Raw genomic sequence first — 23,792 nt, 5'->3', positions numbered from 1 at the left:
ATGGCCACATGGGCCTGGGGCTGAAAATGACCAAGGGCCTATTATGAGAAGAGAGGAGGTGTGACCAGTGCTGAGTGGGTGTGGCCAGTGCCATGTGGGCATGTACCCCCCTATACTCTCTGCTCCAATGTCTCCCTAAATATGTAAAAGGAAAAAAATCCTTCATTTTGTGAGGTAAATAGAAATACAAATTTACCACTTATGATTTATGGCTGACCGTGTGGAGAGCAGATGGCCAGTCAACATCATGTTGTTATGACAATGGGCCTATTTTTATGTGGAGGCCTGGAGCTGTAGCTCCATCCGCCCCATTGTTAATCTGGCCCTGGCTACACAGCCAAACGGAAAATATCGCATGCGGCGATGTGCAAGGTAACGGAGGAGGGAACGAGGGATCGTTCGGTCCTTTATTACATAGTTCTGATGTGTACCAAGGATACGATATGTCGGCCCGTCGCCTGCCATATCATCACACATCGCTCCAGTGTTTACCCAGTTTAGACTGGTGTCATAGGCAAACGCAGGGGGGGTTCCGGTTGCCTGGAAACCCCCCACCCCAACCCACACCATGACCACAATAGAAATAGTAATATAATAGAATATTTCTAATGCTGCATGTTCTTCTCAGTATCACAAATGAAATAATTAGCACTACCTATGGATCTTTTAACATGTGTCAGCAAGTAATAAATACACCTGTGCATCAACCAGGAGATCTGGAAAACATGCACTGTTAGGGGTGCACTGCTATAGACCATCAATAGGGTTAATTATTAATACTGTATAATAATACACTATCATAGGAGACCAGTATGTACATATATGTCCAGGGCAGTGCTAGGTTCTTCTGCTGCTTCCCCAGACTCCCGGACTTGCTCCCATGCACTGAAATGGTGCCACATCTCAAATAAAAACATTCAGCTCAGGCAGGATAGACATACTGCTGCATTTAATGGCTTACTGTGATCACTGGTCCTGTATATGCTGGAATTATCACACACAATACACTATGTATGACACATATAATGGGTTACTGTGATTGCTGGTCCTGTATATGCTGGAATTATGACACTCAAAACACTTTGCATGACCATATTAAAGCTGGATAAGTGATAATGATGCCCTTTTCATAGACTGGCCACTCCTAAAATCAAGCATTTGGAAACCCCCCTTTAGAAATCCTACGTTTGCCACTGGGTGTCGGGATAATTTTTCGTATATTTTTCAGCAACCTTTGAGGGCATTTAATTGCTCTATTGTAAATCTGAGTGCACTCTGAGTGACAACTACTGTTGAGTCCTGTAAGTAAAACTCTCATTGCTTACATCTTTGAGAGTTTGGATTGCTGTTTAGCCTGGTACTAGTAGTCTCCACTTTAGCAGAGTGGGAAGAAGACCAGCCTGTGTGTGTCGCTGGTGTTGTAATGGATTTTCAGTTAGGTGTTTGCTTGCCGGAAACTCCACTGATATAAATGAGCTACTGAAATGAGCAGGAAACAAAGCATCAAAGGCGAATGCATATAGCGCACATCACCTGCAGGGGACCGCGTGTGAGACTCACATCCAGTACATAGCGTTTGTAATTTGCAGTTGCTGCGTTTTTATATGCACACACAATTCCAGCCCAACAGGCTATGTTTAGCATATCCATGTAGGGATGGACATCGGCTTCCGATGTTTCTCAACTATCAATGTTTTCATTTCGATGGCAGCGTTTTCACCATTCGATGGCGGCATTCCGATTGTAGCCGCCATTGAATGGTGTGGAAGAGATGGCTATCCGATTCAGCTGTTTAACATCGGGAATGGCCTCAGGGTGCTATTGCTCTGCGCAAACAGGTTTAATGAATCATCATAAGAATGTTTTTTTCTCTATAGAATTCTTTTGCTGCGATGGTTAGTTACCATTGCATCTAAAGTGTTGATGGCGGAAGCCTAGCTATCATTTCCGATGACCATCCCTATATCCATGTTCTCCTTTCAGCATTACCTGTTACAGCCTTTCTGTTTAAATTATAGTCTTTTATCAGATCATTATACACGGACAGTCTTATTTCATCTTTCAGATCATCATATGCCTCATTGAACAACATGACTCTGTATTGGGAAGAGAAGCACACTATAAGTAACAAACCACAGTGGCACAACTGGCCCAACCTATGTTCTCAAAGACTCCTGTACATTCACTATAGCATTATAACAGTAATATTTTATTTCCAAACCTATATATGGTTAGAGAATATATAACACTGAACATACAATATTTGTCCATATGAGGTGGTTAACATTTTTTTTTTTAGTAGAATCTATGTCTTGCTTAAAGAACTGTCAACTAAACCTAATGTAGGCAGCCATTTTGCGGGCTACAACACCATACAGCCTATCAATATACTAGGAACCAGTGTTATTACTGAGGCTCTGGCTGATATATATTCCTGAAGACCTGGCTCCTAGTGAATTGATTGGGTGCATTTCCCATGTACATTAGTTCAGTCCTCCAGGCTCTTCACAGTAGGTAGCAGGTCCAGTTTAATCTCCATTATATTATTAGAAGCTACTTATATTGTTAGGATGTTTCTACCCTTTTATTCCATTAGGCATTAATTTGTTTAATTGCACCTTCAGTAATAATGTCAGGTAAGGAATCAATCTGTTGTGCACTCACGAATATTTAGATTCCTTTCTGTTCTTCCCTAATCATACAATGGCCATGATTCAGAGCCGGACGCTCTTTCAGAGCGCTCGCTCTGAATCAGGGCGTTTTTTTTTTAAGGAGCCGGCCTTCTGGCCGCTTGCTAAGCTGTGGGTGACCACCCACAGCTTTAGTGAGCGGCCAGGTGATGGATGCAATGGTCACAACCATCGCGACCATCGGGGCTTGCGACGAGACCCTTGTGGTAGGGTCTTGTCTGCCGCAAGCCCCAGTGAGCTTTCAGCTCTAATAGAGCCGGAAGCTCACCACTGACATCACTCGTCATGTCAGTGGGACCGCCCCCAAACAGCAGGCGTTCCTTCGGGAACGCCTTCCGTTTGGCCAGCCACCCCCGCTGCCCGCCCCCAAAACGGGGCGAGCTGTCAATCACCATCGACAGCCGCCCTGCTTTGGTGTGAGACCCGTAGCGGCGGCGCGCCCGTCGCTGGCCGGGTCTCGCGCATGCGCACGCCGGAGCCGGCTCCGGATTGCGCCTGCGCAGTGGGGGACCAACAACCCGCTTGCGATCGCTGTGCACTCACCAGCGGGTCTGAATCAGGCCCAATGTTACTCAACACTCCCAATACAGGAAGGGCAATCATTGTCTATTTACCGAAACCAAGAAGTTCCCTTACACTGTCACACTTAGCTTGCCTTTTAGGACTAGACTAAGAGCTACGCGGACTTACAGATTGCTTTGGGATTCACAGTCAATGTTCATCGGAAATTGTGCGATGTCCTGAGAGGTAATGCTACTGATCACAAAATAACAGTTGAGTCTGAACCATATGAAGTCCTGGACAGTGCGCAGGTTTTCAATTATTATCGGGAAAACTGTTTTTAACAATAAAGTCTGAATGGAGGCATCTGGCAGGTGTTTCATATTTCTCTAAATGGTGGGAGAGAAATAACAGAGAAAATAGTTATTTTTATATCCTGAACTATCTTGAATGAGGACTGTACTTAGAGCAGTATTGGCGCCAAACATAAACATACCCTCAAGTTTCCCCAACAGGTTATGTTTTGAGTATTTCTGTCTGTAGAAGCGTTTGGGATAATTACAGACTCTGCAAGATAGATTAAAGGGCTCCATACATCAGCGATTGCTGCAATTCCCCCATCCCTGGGGACGGGGCATCGGCGTAATCCAACATGTTGGATTTCCATAAATATGATCGGGATCTGCAAATCGGAACATGAAGAATTTCCCTGATTGCTGATCATCGTTGTCCGCATATCGGCTTTTCCGACCGGATCAGCGGCTCCAGTCGGGTCAGGGAAACGGACGCCCACTGTAGGAGCCCTTAACTCACCTCTGCATGATTAAACAAATCCACAAAACATAACCTGCTGGCGGTACTTGGGGACTGGAGTTCAGAGCCATTGTAAGGGGTAAATTTACTAAGATGGGAGCTCTATTCAAAAAGTCATGTTGCCCATAGCAACCAATCAGATTCTACTTCTCATTTATCTAGCACCTGCTAGAAGATAATACCTGGAATCTGATTGGTTGGTATGGGCAACGATCACTTTTTAATAGAACTCCCATCTTAGTAAATTTACCCCTAAGAGTATATAGAATTTAATTTTTATGTTTTTTTGCTAGACAGATATTCATTGTGTACTTAAAGGAAATTGATAGGGATTGTTGAACAGAAAGTGTATATTTAACGTATCAAGTAAAATAACTTAAATTCACCCGATTGTTAATTATAAACATTTTATACAAATGGCAAGGCTTTGTATACTTAACTATCTACTCTTACAGGTTTTATATAATTTGGGGGCCATTTGTTTCCGATATGGTTGCTTAATTCATCTGTGATATTGTTTTCTGTAAATAAATAGGGGTCTGACCCAGATAAAATTGTGCAAATGTAATACTGTAACTAAGGTGCTTTTTATTTTGCTACAGCTTACAGTATGCAGGAAAAAATGAAAAAACAAAGGCCCTCATTCAGAGCCGTACGCTCTGAGCAGAGCGCACGCTCTGCATGAGGGCCGGGCTCCATTTTCATGGAGCGTCCTCCTGGACGCTCGTATAGCTGTGGGTCACCACCCACAGGCTATACGAGCGTGCATTTTGATGGCCGCGATGGTCGTGACCATCGCGACCATCGAAATTGCGAGCCGGAGCCTGCGGTTGAGGTTTTCAACCGCAAGCTCCGAGCGATTTTGGCTCTATCAGAGCCAAAATCACTCCCACTGACATCACTAGTGATGTCAGTGGACCGGCTTCTGACGGGAGGCGTTCCCGTGGGAACGCCCCCGTCAGGGAGGCACGCCCCCGGCACGCCCACCAAAGGGGGCGTGCTGTCAATCAACATTGACAGCACGCCCCCTTTGATCGGACACAACGAGCGAAGGAAAGTCCTTCGCTCGTCGTGTCTGGCGCATGCGCACGACGGAGCTCCCTCCGTCGTGCGCATGCTCAGTGCAGACCATCGACCCACTTGCGAGCGGACAGCCGCTCGCGAGTGGGTCTGAATCAGGCCCAAAGTTTCTTTGAGCGCAGACAACCAAACAAATCTGTCATTCAGCTCATCGGTGGCTGTGAAATATATATATTTTTTTTAAATCTGTGTTAGACTATAATGTATACAAAAAGGCATAATTGTAAATGGTACGACAAGTAAGTTAAGCCGGGCACACACTATGCGATCCATATTGCTGTACGATATATCATTCAGACGAGGATTGAAACAATATATTGTGCGGATTGTATAGTGAGTACGTCCGATCGTGAGTGCAAGGCGTTCGTTCATCGTATCATCCCAACTGCTGTGCTGCGCAGCCAATGGTACGATGCAATGAATAACGTCATGCTGCTAAATGCAACATGGAACGATATATCGTGCAATCGTACACCGGATCGTGTAGTGTGTACGGCCGGCATGATATATTGTTCTATCACGCAATAACGTCGCTCGGCACACATTGTATAGTGACTGCTCAGCTTTACTGCAAAGGACTAAAACAAGTGACCGTTTGTGAATAATAATTCACAGTATTGTGTTGCAATGGATCAAAGGCGTCACAAGGGGGGGTGCGGGCTGCACCTGGGTGTCACCCGCCAAGGGGTGATACCAAAGTGCAGACTCCCTCTCAGTAACAGGAGCCGGGTGCCGCACTGTAGCACACAGGGCAGTCCACACTTCCGGCTGCCCCCCTTCCCCAGTAATAACCACGGGACCATGGGAGTTTCGGGTCATGAGGCCACTCCCTCTTCCCATGTGGCCACACCCCTGCCCCCAAGGCCATGCCCCCTTTACATCAGGTGACACCACGGGGAGGGACCCTCCTGCAATGAATGTAATACTGGGTACACACATTGCGGTCAGCCTTACCATATATCGTTTCAACACGGATCAGAACTATATATAAAGTGCGGATCGTAAAGTGTATACGTCTGATCGTGCATGGATGGCGTTCGCTCATTGCATCGCCCCATTTGCTGTGCTGCACTATATATACGAGGCCATGCTGCTAAAAGCGGCATGGTGTGATATATCGGGCAATCGTACACCAGATCGTGCAGTGTGTGCGGCCAGCGCAATATATCGGTTTATCGCCTCGTGCTGTCGCTGGGTATACACATGGTACTAAGAGCACACTATACAGAGACATTACTGTATGATTGAGGAACGTACCCCTCTGATCACCGTGGCGCACTCAGCCATGAATGCCGTCACCTCTTCGTAGTCACTCTTCCCTAACACTGACATAATCTGGATTGCTTTCATCGTGTCTTGGATTGCCGTGGTGTTTATGAAGCAGCTGCCCAGTTGCGTACCATCAAAATTTTTCAAGACGTCAAACTTGTAGATACAGGAATCAAAACGATAACATGAATGATATGGCATTAGTGAATAGCTAAATAAAAAAAATAAAAAAAAAACTATTTGCCTATCTAAAACATAACTATATTGGCAGCATTCTCATGGGGCGATTCAAATGTTTTTCGGGCGGCTTTTTTTTAAAGACGCCCGACAGAGCAATTCAGTTGTTGCTCCGTCGGGGCGCGATAGCCGCCGGCGCCGGCATTTCTGCACGCACTCAGGAGGGTGCGAACAGAAATGTGTGTGAAACACGCAGATAGCACGCCCTAACCAGAAGTTAAGACGGGTTTAGCCGTTTTACACATTCGGCGAAGAGGGCAATAATTAATGAGCGCCCAGAACAATTGAATAGCAAACTGGGCGCTCATTAATTATCACGCCCAAAAAAACATTTCAATCGACCCGTGTGTTAGTAAGGAACATCATTCCTATAACGTAATGTCACATTACAATGACACGGACCCCTTTAGATATATATCAGATTCTGTATATACAGATTTTGAATATATGTCAGATTTTTGGAGTATATTATGGGGTCAGTCCTATTATGTGCGAAGGGTGCGAGTTGCCATTGCAACAGCATTAAAACACTGGCAATGCGTCTGCACTTCACACCCTTCGTGGCCTGCTACCGAGCACGAATTCGCTGAATTTTGCTCGGGGCCCTATGGAGCTCTGAGCAAAATTCACCGAATCCGGGCTGCCGTGAAGTCCAGCCATTGCCGCAATGACTCGCACTATCGAGATCATGGCGGCCAATAGGATTGAGCCCATATCATTAGCTTCTATACTGCAATATCCTAAGGGATCTACATTATGCATAAAAAATAGTAAGATAGACATGATGTGCTTGGTTATTGCCATGTATTATTATCAGGGATAGGCTGATCATTCTATTGCAGAATACATGTTTGTGCACACTAATCTGACTATATTGTACTTGTTTCATTTATTGACATTTTTTTCACTATGTTTGATTGCAAACAGGTAGTATGATGAGCATTGATATGAAATGACACTGAGCTAAGGAATCATGGGGTCTATGGGCCTGCTTCAGACCCGGTCGCAAGCGCTGAGCGCTCGCAACCGGGTCGATGGTGGCCCACAGCGCATGCGCACGACGGAGCCGGCTTAGAGACAGCAAAAACTTTTTAAATGCCCTTTGTGCTACTTTTAGTCAGTCAGTCACCACTGGATACTGTCAAGCGTCTCAAATCATCAGTAAAAGGTTTGCTGGTGGATTCCTTGGTAACGTCAGTGCCCACCCAATGCAGAACTGATTCAACTAACATAAAATGCCAAGCATGCACATACCGGCTCAAATTTGGAGTAGTACTTTTCTAATTCATAAATTTTCATAGAGCTTAAGAACTTCAAGTATATGTTGTTGACGTAACTTTGACTGTCAGTATATAAACTGCTGCAGACATCTATGGGGAAAAAAATAAAATAGGATTATGTACTTTCATATGTTAAAAGAATAGTGTTAGACTAGATAATATAAGGACCATAGGGGAGATTTAGCAAAGCTTTTAGGTTGATACCATACCAACCAATCAGCTCCTAGCTGTCATTTTTCAAAAGCAGCCAGCAAAAAGACAGTTAGAAGCTGATTGGTTGGTACTTTATCTCTCTACACTTTATCTGTCTCCAAGCTTTGAAACATCTCCTCCATCCTATATCAGTAGGTATGGCGTGTTACCTGAGGACCCATCAAAGTTGTAGTCTAGGTATTCCACGATCTTGCCAGACACAGAAGTGATGACATTATCTTTCAAGTAGCTATACGTAGAATTAAAAGCACTGATTCTGTGGATTGGGAAAAACATCAATTACTGTATGTTTTTGTTTTATTTTTACTTCTATTGCTTCCTACCTTTTTTTTCTAAGTTTAGAGAAGGGCGGAAGTCTTGAAACTGCAGCTGAATGCAGAAGACGGCAGTAGAACTTTATCAGAGACTGCACTACACACAGAGGGCCTGATTCAGAGCAGCTTGCAAAAAGCGAGCGCTCGCTCTGAATCAGGACGACCGCTTTTTTTTTTAAAAGCCAGCCTTCTGGCCGCTCGCTAAGCTGAGGGTGACCACCCACAGCTTTTGCGTGCGGTCAAGTGTTGGTCGCGATGGTTGCGACCTTCGGGCTTGCGACGAGACCCTTGTGGTAGGGTCTCGTCTGCCGCAAGCCCCAGTGAGCTTCCGGCTCTAATAGAACCGGAAGCTCACTACTGACATCACTGGTGATGTCAGTAGGGCCGCCCACAAACGGCAGGCGTTCCTTCAGGAACGCCTCCGTTTGTCCAGCCACCCCCCTCCCCGCCTACAAAACGGGGCGAGCTGTCGATCAACATCGACAGCCGCCCCGTTTGTAGCGAGCCCCGGAGCGAGTGAATTTCTCACTCGCTCCAGGGCTTGCGCAATGCCCCACCATCGACCCGCTTGCGAGCAGGTCTGAATCAGGCCCAGAGGCCGCATATCAAACAACACTGTAACTTCATCAAGCAATTATTTGGGGGTGCATTTATCAGCAGAGCAAAAAAAAGTGCAAGTGCGCAAAAACGTGGCACAACCTACTAATAATAATTATTATTGGTTGGTCTTGTAGGAAAATAGCGATAGCAGATATCTGACTTGTTGCTATGAGTTAATGCACAACTCAAACCTTAATAGTACAGTATATCGGTCACCGTCAGCCTAATATTTCTATTCCTCTAAGACAATTACACATTGAAACCTATGGATCCATAAACAGAAAAGATTGGACATTGGAATTAAAAATCACAGGTCTATTTATTTACTAAGCAGTGTTAGGAGACAGAGTGAAAAGTGATAAGGTGCCAGCCAATCAGCTCCCAACTGTCATCTCACAGGCTGTGCTTGAAAAATGACAGTTGGGAGCTGATTGGCTGGCACCTTATCACTTTTCACTCTGTCTCCTAACACTGCTTAGTAAATAGACCCCTAAGTAGGTATGAAGTGAACACTGGATAAAATAACAAAAATTTCCTTCATGTATAAATAGCCGCAGCTACCACACAGCGGACACACGTGCGGCTCTAGATGTCACTGATTTGTATGGTGAACGTGTCTTCTGCCGTGAACGTGTCTTCTTCTTCTGAGTAGGCGCTCCCGAGCTGCGACATGTAATATCAGGGGGTATATGTATTAATAATCGTGGAACTGCCACGATTATTAAGTATCCATTTTGTGGCGGATATTTCCATCTTTAATGAAAATATCCCCGGCTATGTACTAAGTGAAACTTGCAGGGACAGCAGTCAGTTGCAGAAACTGCAGTTTTGACATAATTGTATGGAAAAAAAAAAAACCTTGATAAATAGGCCCCCAGGCGCTTTTTATTGAGCACGGAAGTAGATTTTACCACAGAGATCCATGCTAACTACAAAGGCGGAGTACTATAAAGAGAGGAGCAGCTTTAGCTATAGACTTGGATTGATACTCACATTACTTTGTAGGTGTTGCAGTCCATGGTCAGTGGTATTTCCTGAATAGTACCCACAGTGATACCAGCAAGGAAGAACTGGAATTTGTCCTGGAACATGCCCATCTGCTCTACCGTTAGAGAGTTCAAATCTTTTAGCAGATTTGAGAAGAAGAAAGACATGCATACTTCTCTCACTTCCACTGTCATTATCCGGACAGTCAGCTATAAAAGGAAAGATCTGCTGTTAACCCGCAATCATCATCCTTGTTTACTTGCATGCCGGAGAGTCGCCATAACAATACATGAGTACAAATGAGGTACAATAATGGGGGTGGTATGAAAAGATGACATTCACAATGTCCAAACTAGAATGTCAACAGGTTCTGAACTTCGACAGGATGTCGACGTGGGTGTTAAGCCGGCAACCAATGTGTCGATATTCAAACATTTTAACATGGTCGAAATGTTCATAAAGTCGACATTCAACATGTCAATGCCAGCAAGTCGACATACAGTGTTTTGCTTATCTTAGCCAAGTAAAATGTTTTCGATATTCTTGTGTTGACATTTTAACCGTGTCGACATTTGGTTGTCAACCTAATGTCCATGAGATGCTGACTGTTGCTATTGCGAACCGGTCGACATTCTGACCGGATCCCATAATAACAAAAGGTGTGGAACATATACAAGTGTAAGTTGCACAGGTACGCTGACATATGGCACAAGACCAATACAGTTTGTACAGATTACATGTAGAATATCGAAATTGCAGCATAAAACATAATATATACAAGTGAGGTTCCATGGGGCAGGCAGGAAATGTAAGTAAGACAGTGAATCGGGCAATGCTCTGGAGGGCTTACAGTCCACATGGAACATCCTAATACCTGCAGATAGTGGTCACAGTGCATTAAACATTTCACTGACTGAAGACCAGCTATCACCGGCGTCTGCATTTGGTTTAAAATACAAAATAAATGTGGTTCATACACCAGGGACACTGCACGTTACGCGCCAACACGTATGATGCCACTCTAGTTTTACTTTCATCCAGGAGGACAGCGGAGGTCTCTCCATTAAGTTTGATACGTCAATTTCGCGCTAAATGCATGGAATGGAGCAGGCAGCGTTCAGCAAGCGGCAACGCTCCTGGGCGAGAGTAACATCGCAAGAGGGTATGTGATCAGTGGGAACAATGGTGTTTATTTAACAGATTAGACCTTATACACTGTGTTAACATTACAAACAATAGTGTTTCGACACACAAAATCAGTACCAGAGGGTCAAAAGTAGAACTGTTACCTTAACGTACATGCTGTTGAAGAGATCCATGAATGAGTATATTGTGTTTATAGATACCATACCATCCGCTCCCTTCAGAGACTCTAGCACCAACATAGTTGTATTAATATCTGTCAAAGCCCCGTAGTTGACAAGGTATTCCACCTTCTGGGAGATACTGGTTATCTCGAGGTTTGAGATCTGGAAAACATATTTAGGTTTATTATCACAGCTGTATTTGTCATTCAGATCATAATGTACTCTGGGCATGATTCAGACCCGCTCGCGAGCGCACAGCACTCGCAAGCGAGTCGATGGTCCCTAACTGCGCATGTGCACGCTGGAGCCGGCTCTGGCGTGGACGAGACCCGGCCAGCGACGGGCGCTCCGTCGCTACAGATATGGCACCAAAAAGGGGCGGCTGTCGATTTTGATTGACAGCTCGCCCCATTTTTGAGGCGGGTGGGGGGGGTGGCTGGCCAAACGGAGGCGTTCCCGAAGGAACGCCTGCCGTTTGAGGGTGGCCTCAGTAGTGAGCTTCCGGCTCTATTGGAGCCGGAAGCTCACTGGGGCTTGCGATGGACGAGACCCTACCACAAGAGTCTCGTCGTAAGCCCGATGGTCGCGACCATCACGACCATCACCATCACCCACAGCTTAGTGAGCGGCCAGGAGGCCGGCACACCCAAAAAAAAATGCCGCCCTGATTCAGAGCGAGCGCTCTGAAAGAACGTCCGGCTCTGAATCAGGGCCTCTGTTCATTTACCACCTACTTTCTTGTGTTTTGGTACAGGGGGCAGGATGCATGACGCATTGCATTTTGCATGCAATGCAACCTGCTAATCAGCGCACGCATGCCAGCGTAAATAATACCGGTATGCATGAAAAAATCACAAAGGACGGCTCTCCCAGTAAAAGCTGTCTTTTGCGATAGAAGGACTTTCGGGTTTATGACCCAGAAGTATTTCTGCGCATGCGTCAATTGAAGCACGTGCCGCTGGGGTTGCTGGGAGGGTTCCGATTGGATCCCTTTCACAGCACTTTGTGAAAAAGAAGCCCTGAGGCTTTGATTGGGCAACGTTATCTGCAGATGTCATCCAAGCCCCGGAATGTATCGCATTGTGAAGTTTGGTGCATATGCAGTGAGCGAGTGGCCAGAACCGCAATGATGCTTAGTACTGTCCATGGTGTGGGGACAGCTGCTCCGAAAACGAAGAGAAGGAAGTGAAAAAAAAGGAAGCTACATCTATTGCACTAGGCAGATTTGTCAGGGAATAGTAAGTTGATATATTAACCCCTATATATCTATAGTATATATAGTAAGTGTTTTATGAATAGTAGAGGGTTGTTACCACAGACTAAGATTGAAGCAATTCAATAGGAGTATAAAGGAGCCTATAAATGGTGTACACATATCATATAAAATATAACTTTCATTAACTCAAATAAAATAGTTAGATTTTTTTAGGATAACTTAATAGATTTTGCCCTAATTAGGTACTGTATATTCGTCAGTGCTGTAAGGTCTAAGGTTGAGTTTAGTTTGCACTGAACGGATCTAATTAGGTGTGAAGGGGGCAAATTGCAGCTGGAACGGCATAGAAACGCTGGCAAAGCACGCCAATTCGCCCCCCATCGTGGCCCGATTACGCTGCTGACTCGCACATTTTGAACAAAAATGTGGGAGTCTGGAGGTACCAGAAGTGCAGCATATAGTGCACTTACTAGCAGGGGCGAGAACATTGCCCCTAATTAGATTGACCCCTGAGTGTGCACATTATTATTTTATTTACAATGTAATGGTGCATACACACGGACAGATTTGTCAGATGAACGATCTGAACGATTTTACCAAAGATTTGAACGATTTTTGACTGCTATTAAAATGAATGGAATCGTCCAAGTCTGACTGCAAATACATCAGATGTCAGATATCATTATATGACCATCAGGAACGCGCATCGTTCATCGTCCATCGTTCAGGCATGTCAGATATGTCAGATTTTTTTTTTTTAATCGTTATCGTTCAGATCTGAAGAAAAATGTGACCATGTGTATGCACCATAATAGCTCAGAAGCACTGACAGTGGTAAAGATTTAAGGAGGATTGTTGACTGCCACTGATTATTCATAGATTGCAATATTGACGCAATGTGCTTCTATAGGGGCTACAAAGCTGTCAGAAACACCACGCATTTCGCTAAATGGCTTTGACAGATTCATTGTACATGACCCGATGGGGGTTGTACTTCTAGAAGGTCCACCCAGACCAATATTGTTGATGAAGTGCTTAGATGCACAAAGTCAGCGGTAACCGTTGTAAAATGTGGCGACTATATGTAGACCTTCATGAGGACAGCAAATGTAATTTAATCGAGAGGCATATTTATTAACAGTTGCATCATCCCCCAAATTTAAAGATTCCTTATCATTGCAATTCATGGCCATAAGGAATCTTTATTCACCTAAATGTATCAAGTCTGAGATGCCAGGACAGGAGGATCAATAAAAGCAAAGGGATCGCGTATGTGATTGTTTTATTTCCTGCTTTAGAACCTCGACTGCTCTCCTGCACATGCTTCCTCCTGCACATGCTTCCTCCTGCACATGCTTCCCAAAAAAATGAGCGTTACGTAGCCCGTAGGCTACTGTGGGCTAATGCCATCTTCAGATGGCATTAGCTGCTGTGGCCAAGCTCAGGAATGATTCACATTCTGGCGTTGGTAAATCTGACATCTTAGCAGCTACCATAGAAACCTATGGGGGCTGCTTTTGCGTTTGTAAATAGAGGTGCCGAGGCAAATGTCAGAAATATCTGCTGCGGTCCCTCCACGTTACATTCAAAGGATCAATATTATTTGAGGGTGCCTCCGGAAAAGGGGTGTTTTCTTGGGATTTGCTGCCAATATTCTTCAATAAATACAATGCCCCTTTAATTGCAATTGATCTCTCTCACGTTCTGTTTTTGAAAATAAATTGTACTGGTAACTATGTTGGCCCTATCATACAGTTCGATTCTAGATGTCATTTTTCTTCTATAGGTTAGAAAATTGAAACATCTGATTGGTTGGGGAAGTGGGCAGGGATGAGGGCGGGACAATGTGCCACTCCCAGATGGCAGGTCTGCAATGTTGGACATTATTACTTGTACTTCCTGTGCTGGGGGCACAGGAAGTGCCACACTTGTAAAATTAGGGTTTCAGATACTTACCACTTCAAAATTGGGGTACAACGATAGCACAACCTTCAGGGATGTTAAGGAAAAGAAGCGTTTGAATATACTGTCCACCCACACTGACGAAGTATCAGAAATGCTTCTGCATCCTGCAAAAATAATAAACTAAGCATAAGCAGTGACATATTGTGGAAGATTTTCCTTTTTAGTCCTAACAATTCTTTATTTATGTATATTGTCATATACATGACAATATACATACAACACACTAGCGGACTGGTTTCCTGAGTACCTATCAGCAGACAGACTGATCATGTCAGTAAAATACGTTTAATTTTTAATTATTTTTTTTTGCTCTGGCAACATCCCTGAAAAAATGGCAGCTACAGTATGTGAATGCGCAACTGACACAAAATGCACTTTCTGTGCGTAATTAAAACCGTTACCATTGAGGCTGTTGAGAATGCCAGTAATCCAGGTGGCAATGTCGCTCTGGGTTTCTTGAGACATGTCAATATATTTTTGGTCCATATAGAACACACTACAAAATAAAGAAGATTGCAGACACGTCAGAGGCGTATGGAGCCGAAGAAGCTTCAGTGTTTTTATAGACACATTTTTTATTACTATACATGTCAATGCTGTATTAATAACTTTCTCAAATTTTTGGGTGTGTTGCACTAAGGCTGAACCCCCTCTTGTTACTGGGGGACCCTTCCCCAATTCCAACACTCCCCCTACAACAAACAATGGGATGGGGGCAACTAGTTGGGACTGAAAATTTAGGGTACAGTTCAATATTGAGTTGAATCTCAAAGTCTGATGGAACATTCGGTCAGATTCTTGATTTCTCCACAACCTGCGATCTTTTGATGAATGCAGGAGAGAAAACAGACTGATAAGAACACAAGAAGAGGGCAGATACTGTATGTTGAAAAAAGGATGGAGAAGAATTAAAATAGAATGGGATGGAGAAGAGAGATACTAACTCATGTCGTGAAAAGTCTCTCTCTCTCTATGTCTCCCTCTTTTTCTTCTTCTGTCTCTCTGTTTCTCTCTTTCCCTCTCTATTTATGTCTCTTTTTCTCTACCTCTCTTTCGCTCATCCTATCTATCCCTCTTTCTCTGTCTCTACCAATCCCGCTAGCTTTATTCTATCCTCTCTCTGTCTCTCTTTCTATCTCTCTCCCTCATTCTCTCTCCCCCTTTCTCTTCCCCTCTCTGTCTCTTTTATTCTCTTCTATGCCCCTTTGTCTTACTTGCTCTTCCCCTCCTGCTCTACCCCTCTCTCCCTTTCTTTCTCACTCTTTCTCTCGCACTCCCCTTGTCTTTATCCCTTGCTGTATCCCTCCCTCTCCTCTCTCTCCTTCCCTCTCCTCTCTCCCTATCTCTTTTCCATTATCTCTCCTCTCTCTGTCTCTCTTTCTATCTCTCTCCCTCATTCTCTCTCCCTCTTTCTCTTCCCCTCTCTGTCTCTTTTATTCTCTTCCATGCCCCTTTGTCTTACTTGCTCTTCCCCTCCCGCTCTAACCCTCTCTCTCTCTCTCTTTCTCTCTCCCTGTCTTTCTCCCTCTTTCTCTCGCACTCCCCTTGTCTTTCTCCCTTGCTGTATCCCTCTCTCTCCTCTCTCACCTTCCCTCTCCTCTCTCACTCTCTCTTCTCTCTCTCTTTCCCACTCTCTCTCTCTCCTCTTTCCCTCTTCTCCCCACTCCCATCTATCCCTCCTTTTCTACTTGTCCTGTGAAGTCTGCGGCTTTGCTCTTCCAGAATATAATCACAGCCCTCCTCAGAAGCTTATTATGTCCTCATTTGGTCCTTACGTGGCCATTGAGTATATTCTGGTCCATCAATAGGAAGCACTTACACCATGGTGAGGCTATCGCAGTCTGGGATGCTGATGTAATCCAGAGTTGCCGATGTAAAGAACTTTGTCAGTTTAGGTAGTAGAAATGTGAATAATTGTTTCAGATAGACCTGGTCGGCAATCAGCATGTCTCCTTTTATGATCATCATATAATTCGTGAGGAAGTAATTTCCCACTTCTACATCTGCAAAGTCAATATTTTTCTGGAGAAGACAAGAAAAAAATATCAATAATAGGCCACACCTGTTCCTAAAACTTGTGTTCTAATCTTAGTATTTATAATTTAGCTAAGCAGGAGACAATAAATGGATTACAACTCAAGTATTAGAGAGGCTGAAATACAAAAGGAGGAAATGAGTTTAGGGTGCCTAAAACATATCTAATTGGCCGACTGACCCTCAACGTAAAGATTTTTACTTCTAAAACCCAATTACAATACTTTATATAGTGAAGTTATGGCAAATCCTACCTTGACTGCTGTTTTGGTGAACTGAGCCATACAGGCATCTACACTTGCAGTTGACCTGGTTTTCAGTTCCGCAAACAATATGACAGCAAAGTCAATACTTTCAAAAACTCCAGACAACACAATCATGTCTCCGAGCTGTAGGTCACTCAGCAATATCATGACTCCACTTTCACGCTAAACCAGGAGAAGTATAAGTCAGTAAGAGGATAATACAACATTTCCGTGTTAAATTGCACTTTGAAAATCATTTTTTGACCTGTTTTTCAATTCAGATCTAGTTACTGTTTATATTGGGAATGCAAAACATGAAGCCATTTTTTTTGTCCCTATAAGCTGAATTAACTATAACTTTTTCATACACCTCAATGGGGTGTGAGACTCAGGGGGGCAGAATGAAGATCTTAAAGGGGAGATGTATCAAACCTTGGAGAGAGATAAAGTGCAAAATGATAAAGTACTGTGTTTGATTGGTTGGTACTTTATCTCTCCACTTTATCTCTCTCCAAGCTTTGATATATCACCCCCAAAGAGCTAATCCAGAGCCTCACTGTTTTTGTTTTACTTCATGGTATCTCTCATGCATGCAAGTCACATGTACTATCCATTGAAGTGAGCACTTACTGGATTAAACGCAGGAAAGTTGACAATAAACTCTTCATAAGATGCCATGCTGGAATAGTTCCCAAAAAAGTTCTGTAAAATGCCCACGGAGGTGGTTTCTGTGTCGGCGCATTTTGTGCCTAGGAGCCAACAAACAGTGAAAAAAAAATATTAACAACATTGGTATTATCACTCATCCATCATTTTAAACATGAATAGAATGTACAGTGCTTCTGTGTTATAATGCTAGCGTAAAACACGGACTAAATTGATGTTACAACTTTTTTGTGGTTTAGTAAAGAGGGTGACTGTTAGTGGGTTTTGTACTGTGTTTAATGAATTGCCGATGAGCCTACTGAGCTTACCATTTTCCATAAAGTTGAGAAAGTAACCATAGACGTCCTGCCGGTTTTCTACTTTAGTGGCGGCATACTTGACGCTCAATGCGTGCACGCTATAAAATAGAAAGTTTACTCACTTAAAGCATGGGACATTCACATTGAAAACAAGTCTTTTAATATGGACTTTGGGCTTGATTCCGATTTTTATGCAAAACCGATGGTTTACGTACAAATTTGGTGTTTGGGGTTCTGCGCATCGTTGGACGCAGACTTCGTGGACCCGGCTGCCAAGTTTGCAATGGCCGGTCTGAGTATGCATCGGCTTACGCAGACTGACCATCACGACGCATGCATGCAATTTTTGGCCTGCTGGGCCTGTGTCTACGAGAAGTGTAGTGAACATGGAGTGGGCGTTCCTGGGCGGTGACAGGAAGGTGTCTTAGTACACGCACATGGATGGGCATGTCGGTGAAAGAGTAGACTATACTTGGATGGAGAAACTGGACCTGCCATAGGGATAGTGCAAGTTTTGATGGTGCGACCAATGTTGGTGGACATACCAATTTGTATTAATGAAAGTGGCGTCTCAACCCTTGCACATTCAGACGTATGGATGTACACAAGAGAAGGCTTTTGTATCGACTTTGGTATAAAGTCGCAAACAGGCAACCGCTATAAGTCGCAGCTGTGGTTGCTTCTGTGTCCACCACTGAATCAGGTCCACTGTATCAGCAGGATCTCCTGCTGGTATGTGTACTGTCCAGTGTTGGCGTCTGTCTGCACATGAGCTCTAACAGTGCTCCCCCTGGAGGCAAAACTGAAGCAATGTGGTACTTGCATGGTTTTCTTTCCCTCACTCCGTCGGACGAGCTGTTAATACATACCGCGTTATTGCTTCCTGCTTCGCCTCGATAGGCAGCGAAGCAGGAAGAGCTTTAGTGGCAATAATACATCTCCCCATACCCATACAAGTGACTGGCTCTGCTACAGTCGTTATATTGATCTGAACATCCCCATGATTGCATGCCCAATCTGCTCACTGACACAATTAGCAGTGTACAGATCCCCTCCTCCCACACACTCAGATCCTGAAGTCATCTGTGCTGCTGTGAGCATGCTTATGATCTGATTGGTCGCAAGCAGGAGATGGAGACTGAATACAAAAAGTTCAAATTGGCAGAATGGGTAAAGTCAGGACTTACAAAGCTTTATAGGGGTCGCATTCAGCAGTAAGTGGGAATTTCCAGAGAATATTGCTGTCAATTGCAGTTATTACATATTGCAAATTAAATTCAAACCACATGGTGACGGTCATTGCTGGCATTGTTGACAATGTAAATAACATGGCGTTCATTGTTTCATCTAGCATTATGTATTTTGCTTCATCTGTTATCATGACGCCCTAATGAAAAGACAACAATGATTTTTAGGAAAAGATGATGACAGTTTGACATTGACAACATTTACCCAAAGAACGTGCTCTGTAATACGAGGGGCTTTGCCTGGTCTCGGGCTTGTTGGCATCTCCCTCAGAGACCATTTACAGTACTTGGCCACATGTTCTCAGTTTAAGCAGTATATGCGTAGTGTCAATCTAGTGTTCGGGAGGACATTACATGGGAGCCATGTTGCCAATATGATGACCCCCCTCATGCTGATGGCTAGTGATGTGGAGTGTATTTAATGGATCACCCCCCAGTTTACAAACGTAGCATATGGTGCACCATATAAACTGCAAGAAAACACCTGCAGTATACTGGGTTGGGCTATTGATTTAGCACACAATCGGTTAGATGTATTAAACAGTGAAAAAGATGGAGAATTGTGCCAGTGGAGAAGTTACCCATGGCAACCAATCAGCTCCTACCTATTATTTTATAGAATGTACTTGATAAATGCAACCTCAAAGCTGATTGGTTGCTATGGGCACACATCCACTTTTTCCATTGCTTCATACATTTACCCCAATATGGCTGCCCCTCCTCCCCTCTTGTCTCCATGCAACAAGTACACTTGCCACTGTTGAGCATGCACATGTTACGCTGAATACAGGTCATCACCCCCATCACACAGTGCTACTACATTGTGAATGGCAAAATAAACTCCTCAGTTTAAGGTGCTCAGATCATGCTTCCATTGGATGCTGAGGCCACGCTTCCATTGGATGCCCAGGCCACACTTCCATTGGATACCCAGGTCACGCTTCCATTGGATGCTCAGGCCACACTTCCATTGGATGCTCAGGCCACGCTTCCATTGGATGCTCAGGCCATGCTTCCATTGGATGCTGAGGCCACGCTTTCATTGGATACTCAGGCCACGCTTCCATTGGCTGAATAAGTAATGTGCATTAAAACGAAATTATCATATTCTTTATTTTTTCTTGTTTTCTCCTGTACAAATAAACTAGAGGCATTTTATGCAGCACAAAGTGCCCTGGGTTTTCTAATGTGTTGTCATTCTTGCTGTGCCATGATTCAATTCAAATGAAATCCTACATAGAATGTGCCAATTACAAAAAAAAGACAAAAAAAAAAGAATAGACATATATAAACGTAATATACCTATAATTTGGTAAAAGCTGGGATGGTCTACTATTCCTTAGGCAGCAAACCAGTGAATGAAGAAAAATACTGCACCCACATTGTATACATGAAATGAAAGTCTTGTTTATTCCAAGTAATTTGGTGGAGAAGCATGTATAGAAACAGGAGCTAAGTTTTGGCTAAACTCAAAGTTGTAAAAATACTTTTAAAACTCAATTATCTGGCTGTGAATATCTTTGTGTGTGTATGTTTTAAGCAGAGAAAATTCTATAATAGAAACATTTTGCTTTGGTTGTGTATTATACAGAGGCAAAGTAGGTAGGAAAGAAAACTATAGCTTAGTAATAACATAGCATAAACATATACTACATTAACCCAAGAAAGGACAGAGGGATATTAACACCCAGAAATATGTCAACAGCCAGTGATCAACTTCTGAATTATTTTGAGTAAGCAGAATCGGACTGAAATCCCATGAAAGTCGAAGAAATGTAATTCAGATTTCATAACGAAATATTTTTTCAGTATTTGTTCCAATTTAAAAATGAAAAATCAAATGTGTTAATTTATATACTGGTATAAAACAAGAAACCCAACACCTCAAATAAATATATAGTTTAATACCAGTTCTGTAAAGATCATTAGAGAATAACTAATTATTGGTCTTTTCACTTATTGTGTAGAACTTATTATAATTCTAAAGACAAAGATCTGGTATCTGCACCCTCTGCCCTTGCAGCTGTCAGGCAGTGCCTCTAACTACCATAGTCTTGATAAAATATTTTGTATAATTATTGTGCTAATTTTGTAGCTGATTAATAACATCAATTAGGGTTAAGCGGTGAGACAATGCTTAGAAGCAGTGTCAGATTCTTTTGAAACAACTACTTGGCTTATAAATTTAAGGAATATTCAGAAGATATTTCGTTAGTGAGACCCAGAAAGATTTAGAATTACAGGTAGTTGTTAATTAATACAACAAACCAACTGATTAAAAGGGTTAGCAGTATAAAATGATTATGCCACATGAATAATTAATGGGCTGATTATCTACAGGTGAATATAAGGGATACATATAAGACTTTAAAGAAGGCATTAGCTTTGTGTTTGGACAATAAACAATCCCAAACATTAGTATAAATAAAAATAAATCAATTGCTGATCAGTGCCAACAGCCCAAGCAGATGCAAAGCATGCATGATCATAGAAAATTCCCTGACATCAAGAGTTTGCTAGGTCATTTAAAATGAATTGTGAAATTTGAAATATTTGTCCCCAGGTCAATCATATTAATTGTTTTCTCTTAGCTATTATCAAAATAAATGATATGAAGGTCATGTTAAAATCACACTCACACACACACACACACACACATACATACAACACACGTAATAAGAATTAACTAATGAAAATACAAAGAAGAAATCATCTACTTTTAGGGACCGCGATGGGCTCTAGCTGAATGCCTCCAAATTAGAACTCTGCAATGTATATGGCTATGTATAATTAATGGGCCCATCTATTCTTGGGCAATTTGGCAGCAGTTTCATTTGAACTTAAAAGGTGAAATTAAATTTTTCACCTAAATCCAGACTATACAAATCAACCTATGGAATATTAGTTAGCTTTGTCCCTGCAACACTCCTGCTGTAAGGAAACCACTTTGCAAGGCAGTCTGCCAACTGGGCAAAAGATATTAATACAGTGCATCTGGAAAGTATTCACAGCACTTTACTTTTTCCACATTTTGTTATGTTACAGCCTTATTCCAAAATGACATAAATTAATTTTTGTCCTCAAAATTCTACACACAATACCCCATAATGACAACATGTAAAAAGTTTTTTTTGGATTTTTGCAAATTTAATTAAAAAAACCAAAGAAATCACATGTACATAAGTATTCAAAGCCTTTGCCATGAAGCTCAAAATTGAGCTCAGGTGCATCCTGTTTCTACTGATCATCCTTGAGATGTTCCTACAGCTTAACTGGAGTCCACCTGTGGTAAATATAGTTGATTGGACATGATTTTGAAAGGCATACACCCTATATAAGGTCCCACACTTGACAGTGCATGTCAGAGCACAAACCAAGCATGAAGTCCAAGGAATTGTCTATAGACCTCCAAGACAAGATTGTCTTGAGGCACAAATCTGGGGAAGGGTAAAGAAAAATATCTGATGGTTTGAAGGCCCCAATGAGCACAGTGTCCTCCATCATCCGTAAATGGAAGAAGTTTGAAACCACCAGGACTCTTCCTAGATTTGGCCGGCCGTCTAAACTGAGCAATCAGGGGAGAAGGGTCCTAGTCAGGGAGGTGACCAAACCTGATGGTCACTCTGTCAGAGCTACAGCATTCCTCTGTGGAGAGAGGAGAACCTTCCAGAAGGACAACCATCTCTGCAGCAATCCATCAATCAGGCCTGTATGGTAGAGTGGCAGACCGAAGCCACTCCTTAGTAAAAAAGCACATGGCACAGATTGAACTCTTTGGCATGAATGCCAGGCGTTATGTTTGGAGGAAACCAAGCACCGCTCATCACCAGGCCAATACCATTCCTAGAGTGAAGCATGGTGGTGGCAGCATCATGCTGTGGGGAAGTTTTTCAGTGGCAGGAACTGGGAGACTAGTCAAGATAGAGGGAAAGATGAATGCAGCACTGTACAGAGACATCCTGAATGAAAACCTGCTACAGAGCGCTCTTGACCTCAGACTGGGGCGACGGTTCAGCTTTCAGCAGGACAACGGCCCTAAGCACACAGTCAAGATATCAAAGGAGTGGCTTCAGGACAACTCTGTGAATGTTCTTGATTGGCCCAGCCAGAGCCCAGACTTAAATCCGATTGAACATCTCTGGAGAGATCTGAAAATGGCTGTGCACCGACGCTTCCCATCCAACCTGATGGAGCTTGAGAGGTGCTGCAAAGAGGAATGGGGAAAACTGCCCAAAGATAGGTGTGCCAAGCTTGTGGCATCATATTTAAAAAGACTTGAAGCTGTAATTGCTGCCAAAGGTGCATCAACAAAGTATTGAGGAAAGGCTGTGAATACATGTGATTTCATAGGTTTTGTTTTTTTTTATTAAATTTGCAAAAATCTAAATTAAAAAAACTTTTTACATGTTGTCATTATGTGTAGAATTTTGAGGACAAAAATGAATTTATTCCATTTTGGAATAAGGCTGTAACATAACAAAATGTGTGAAAAGTGAAGCGCTGTGAGTACTTTCCGTATGCACTGTATGTAATAACCTTTCTGGCATTGATTCCTGGTAGCTGATTGCTGTTAACACTACATCTTACCTGGTCAAGAGACCTTCTCCGTCTCAATTTGCCAGCCTTTAGTTTTTCCAATACCTATGGAAAGGTAGGTATAGCATACTGTATATGTCGTGCAGAGCTGTTTGAATGCAGTGTCTTACTGGGAAAAAGTTATATAAAATAGTGGGCAGAATTCCATTACCGCAGCCAGAACGTTGTCCTGAGCCATGGCTGATAGCCGTATCGTCACCTTGTGAGGTCAGTACATGCAGCAGCTGCACATA

The 23,792-nt window shown here is 43.1% G+C and overlaps 1 protein-coding gene across 1 annotated transcript in view; it reads right to left on the bottom strand.

Annotated features, from left to right (window-relative positions):
• Positions 1 to 16,886, bottom strand: part of LOC148505496 (uncharacterized) — a 61,535-nt gene extending 44,649 nt beyond the window's left edge. Inside the window, exons 1-11 of the mRNA XM_088448109.1 lie at positions 16,761 to 16,886; positions 16,292 to 16,494; positions 14,874 to 14,968; positions 14,464 to 14,576; positions 11,274 to 11,453; positions 9,991 to 10,193; positions 8,233 to 8,339; positions 7,845 to 7,960; positions 6,342 to 6,509; positions 3,381 to 3,580; positions 1,990 to 2,096 (exon numbers count right to left, since the gene is read on the bottom strand). Coding sequence (XP_088304235.1) covers positions 1,990 to 2,096; positions 3,381 to 3,580; positions 6,342 to 6,509; positions 7,845 to 7,960; positions 8,233 to 8,339; positions 9,991 to 10,193; positions 11,274 to 11,453; positions 14,464 to 14,576; positions 14,874 to 14,968; positions 16,292 to 16,494; positions 16,761 to 16,886 — 1,618 coding nt within the window. The remainder of the gene's footprint in view (positions 1 to 1,989; positions 2,097 to 3,380; positions 3,581 to 6,341; positions 6,510 to 7,844; positions 7,961 to 8,232; positions 8,340 to 9,990; positions 10,194 to 11,273; positions 11,454 to 14,463; positions 14,577 to 14,873; positions 14,969 to 16,291; positions 16,495 to 16,760) is intronic.
• Positions 16,887 to 23,792: the final 6,906 nt, after the last annotated feature.

This window comes from Taudactylus pleione, unplaced genomic scaffold, assembly GCF_031769625.1.
Source record: "Taudactylus pleione unplaced genomic scaffold, aTauple2 ptg000451l, whole genome shotgun sequence".
Lineage (NCBI taxonomy): Eukaryota > Metazoa > Chordata > Amphibia > Anura > Myobatrachidae > Taudactylus > Taudactylus pleione.
This window is presented reverse-complemented; position numbering and strand designations above follow the sequence as displayed.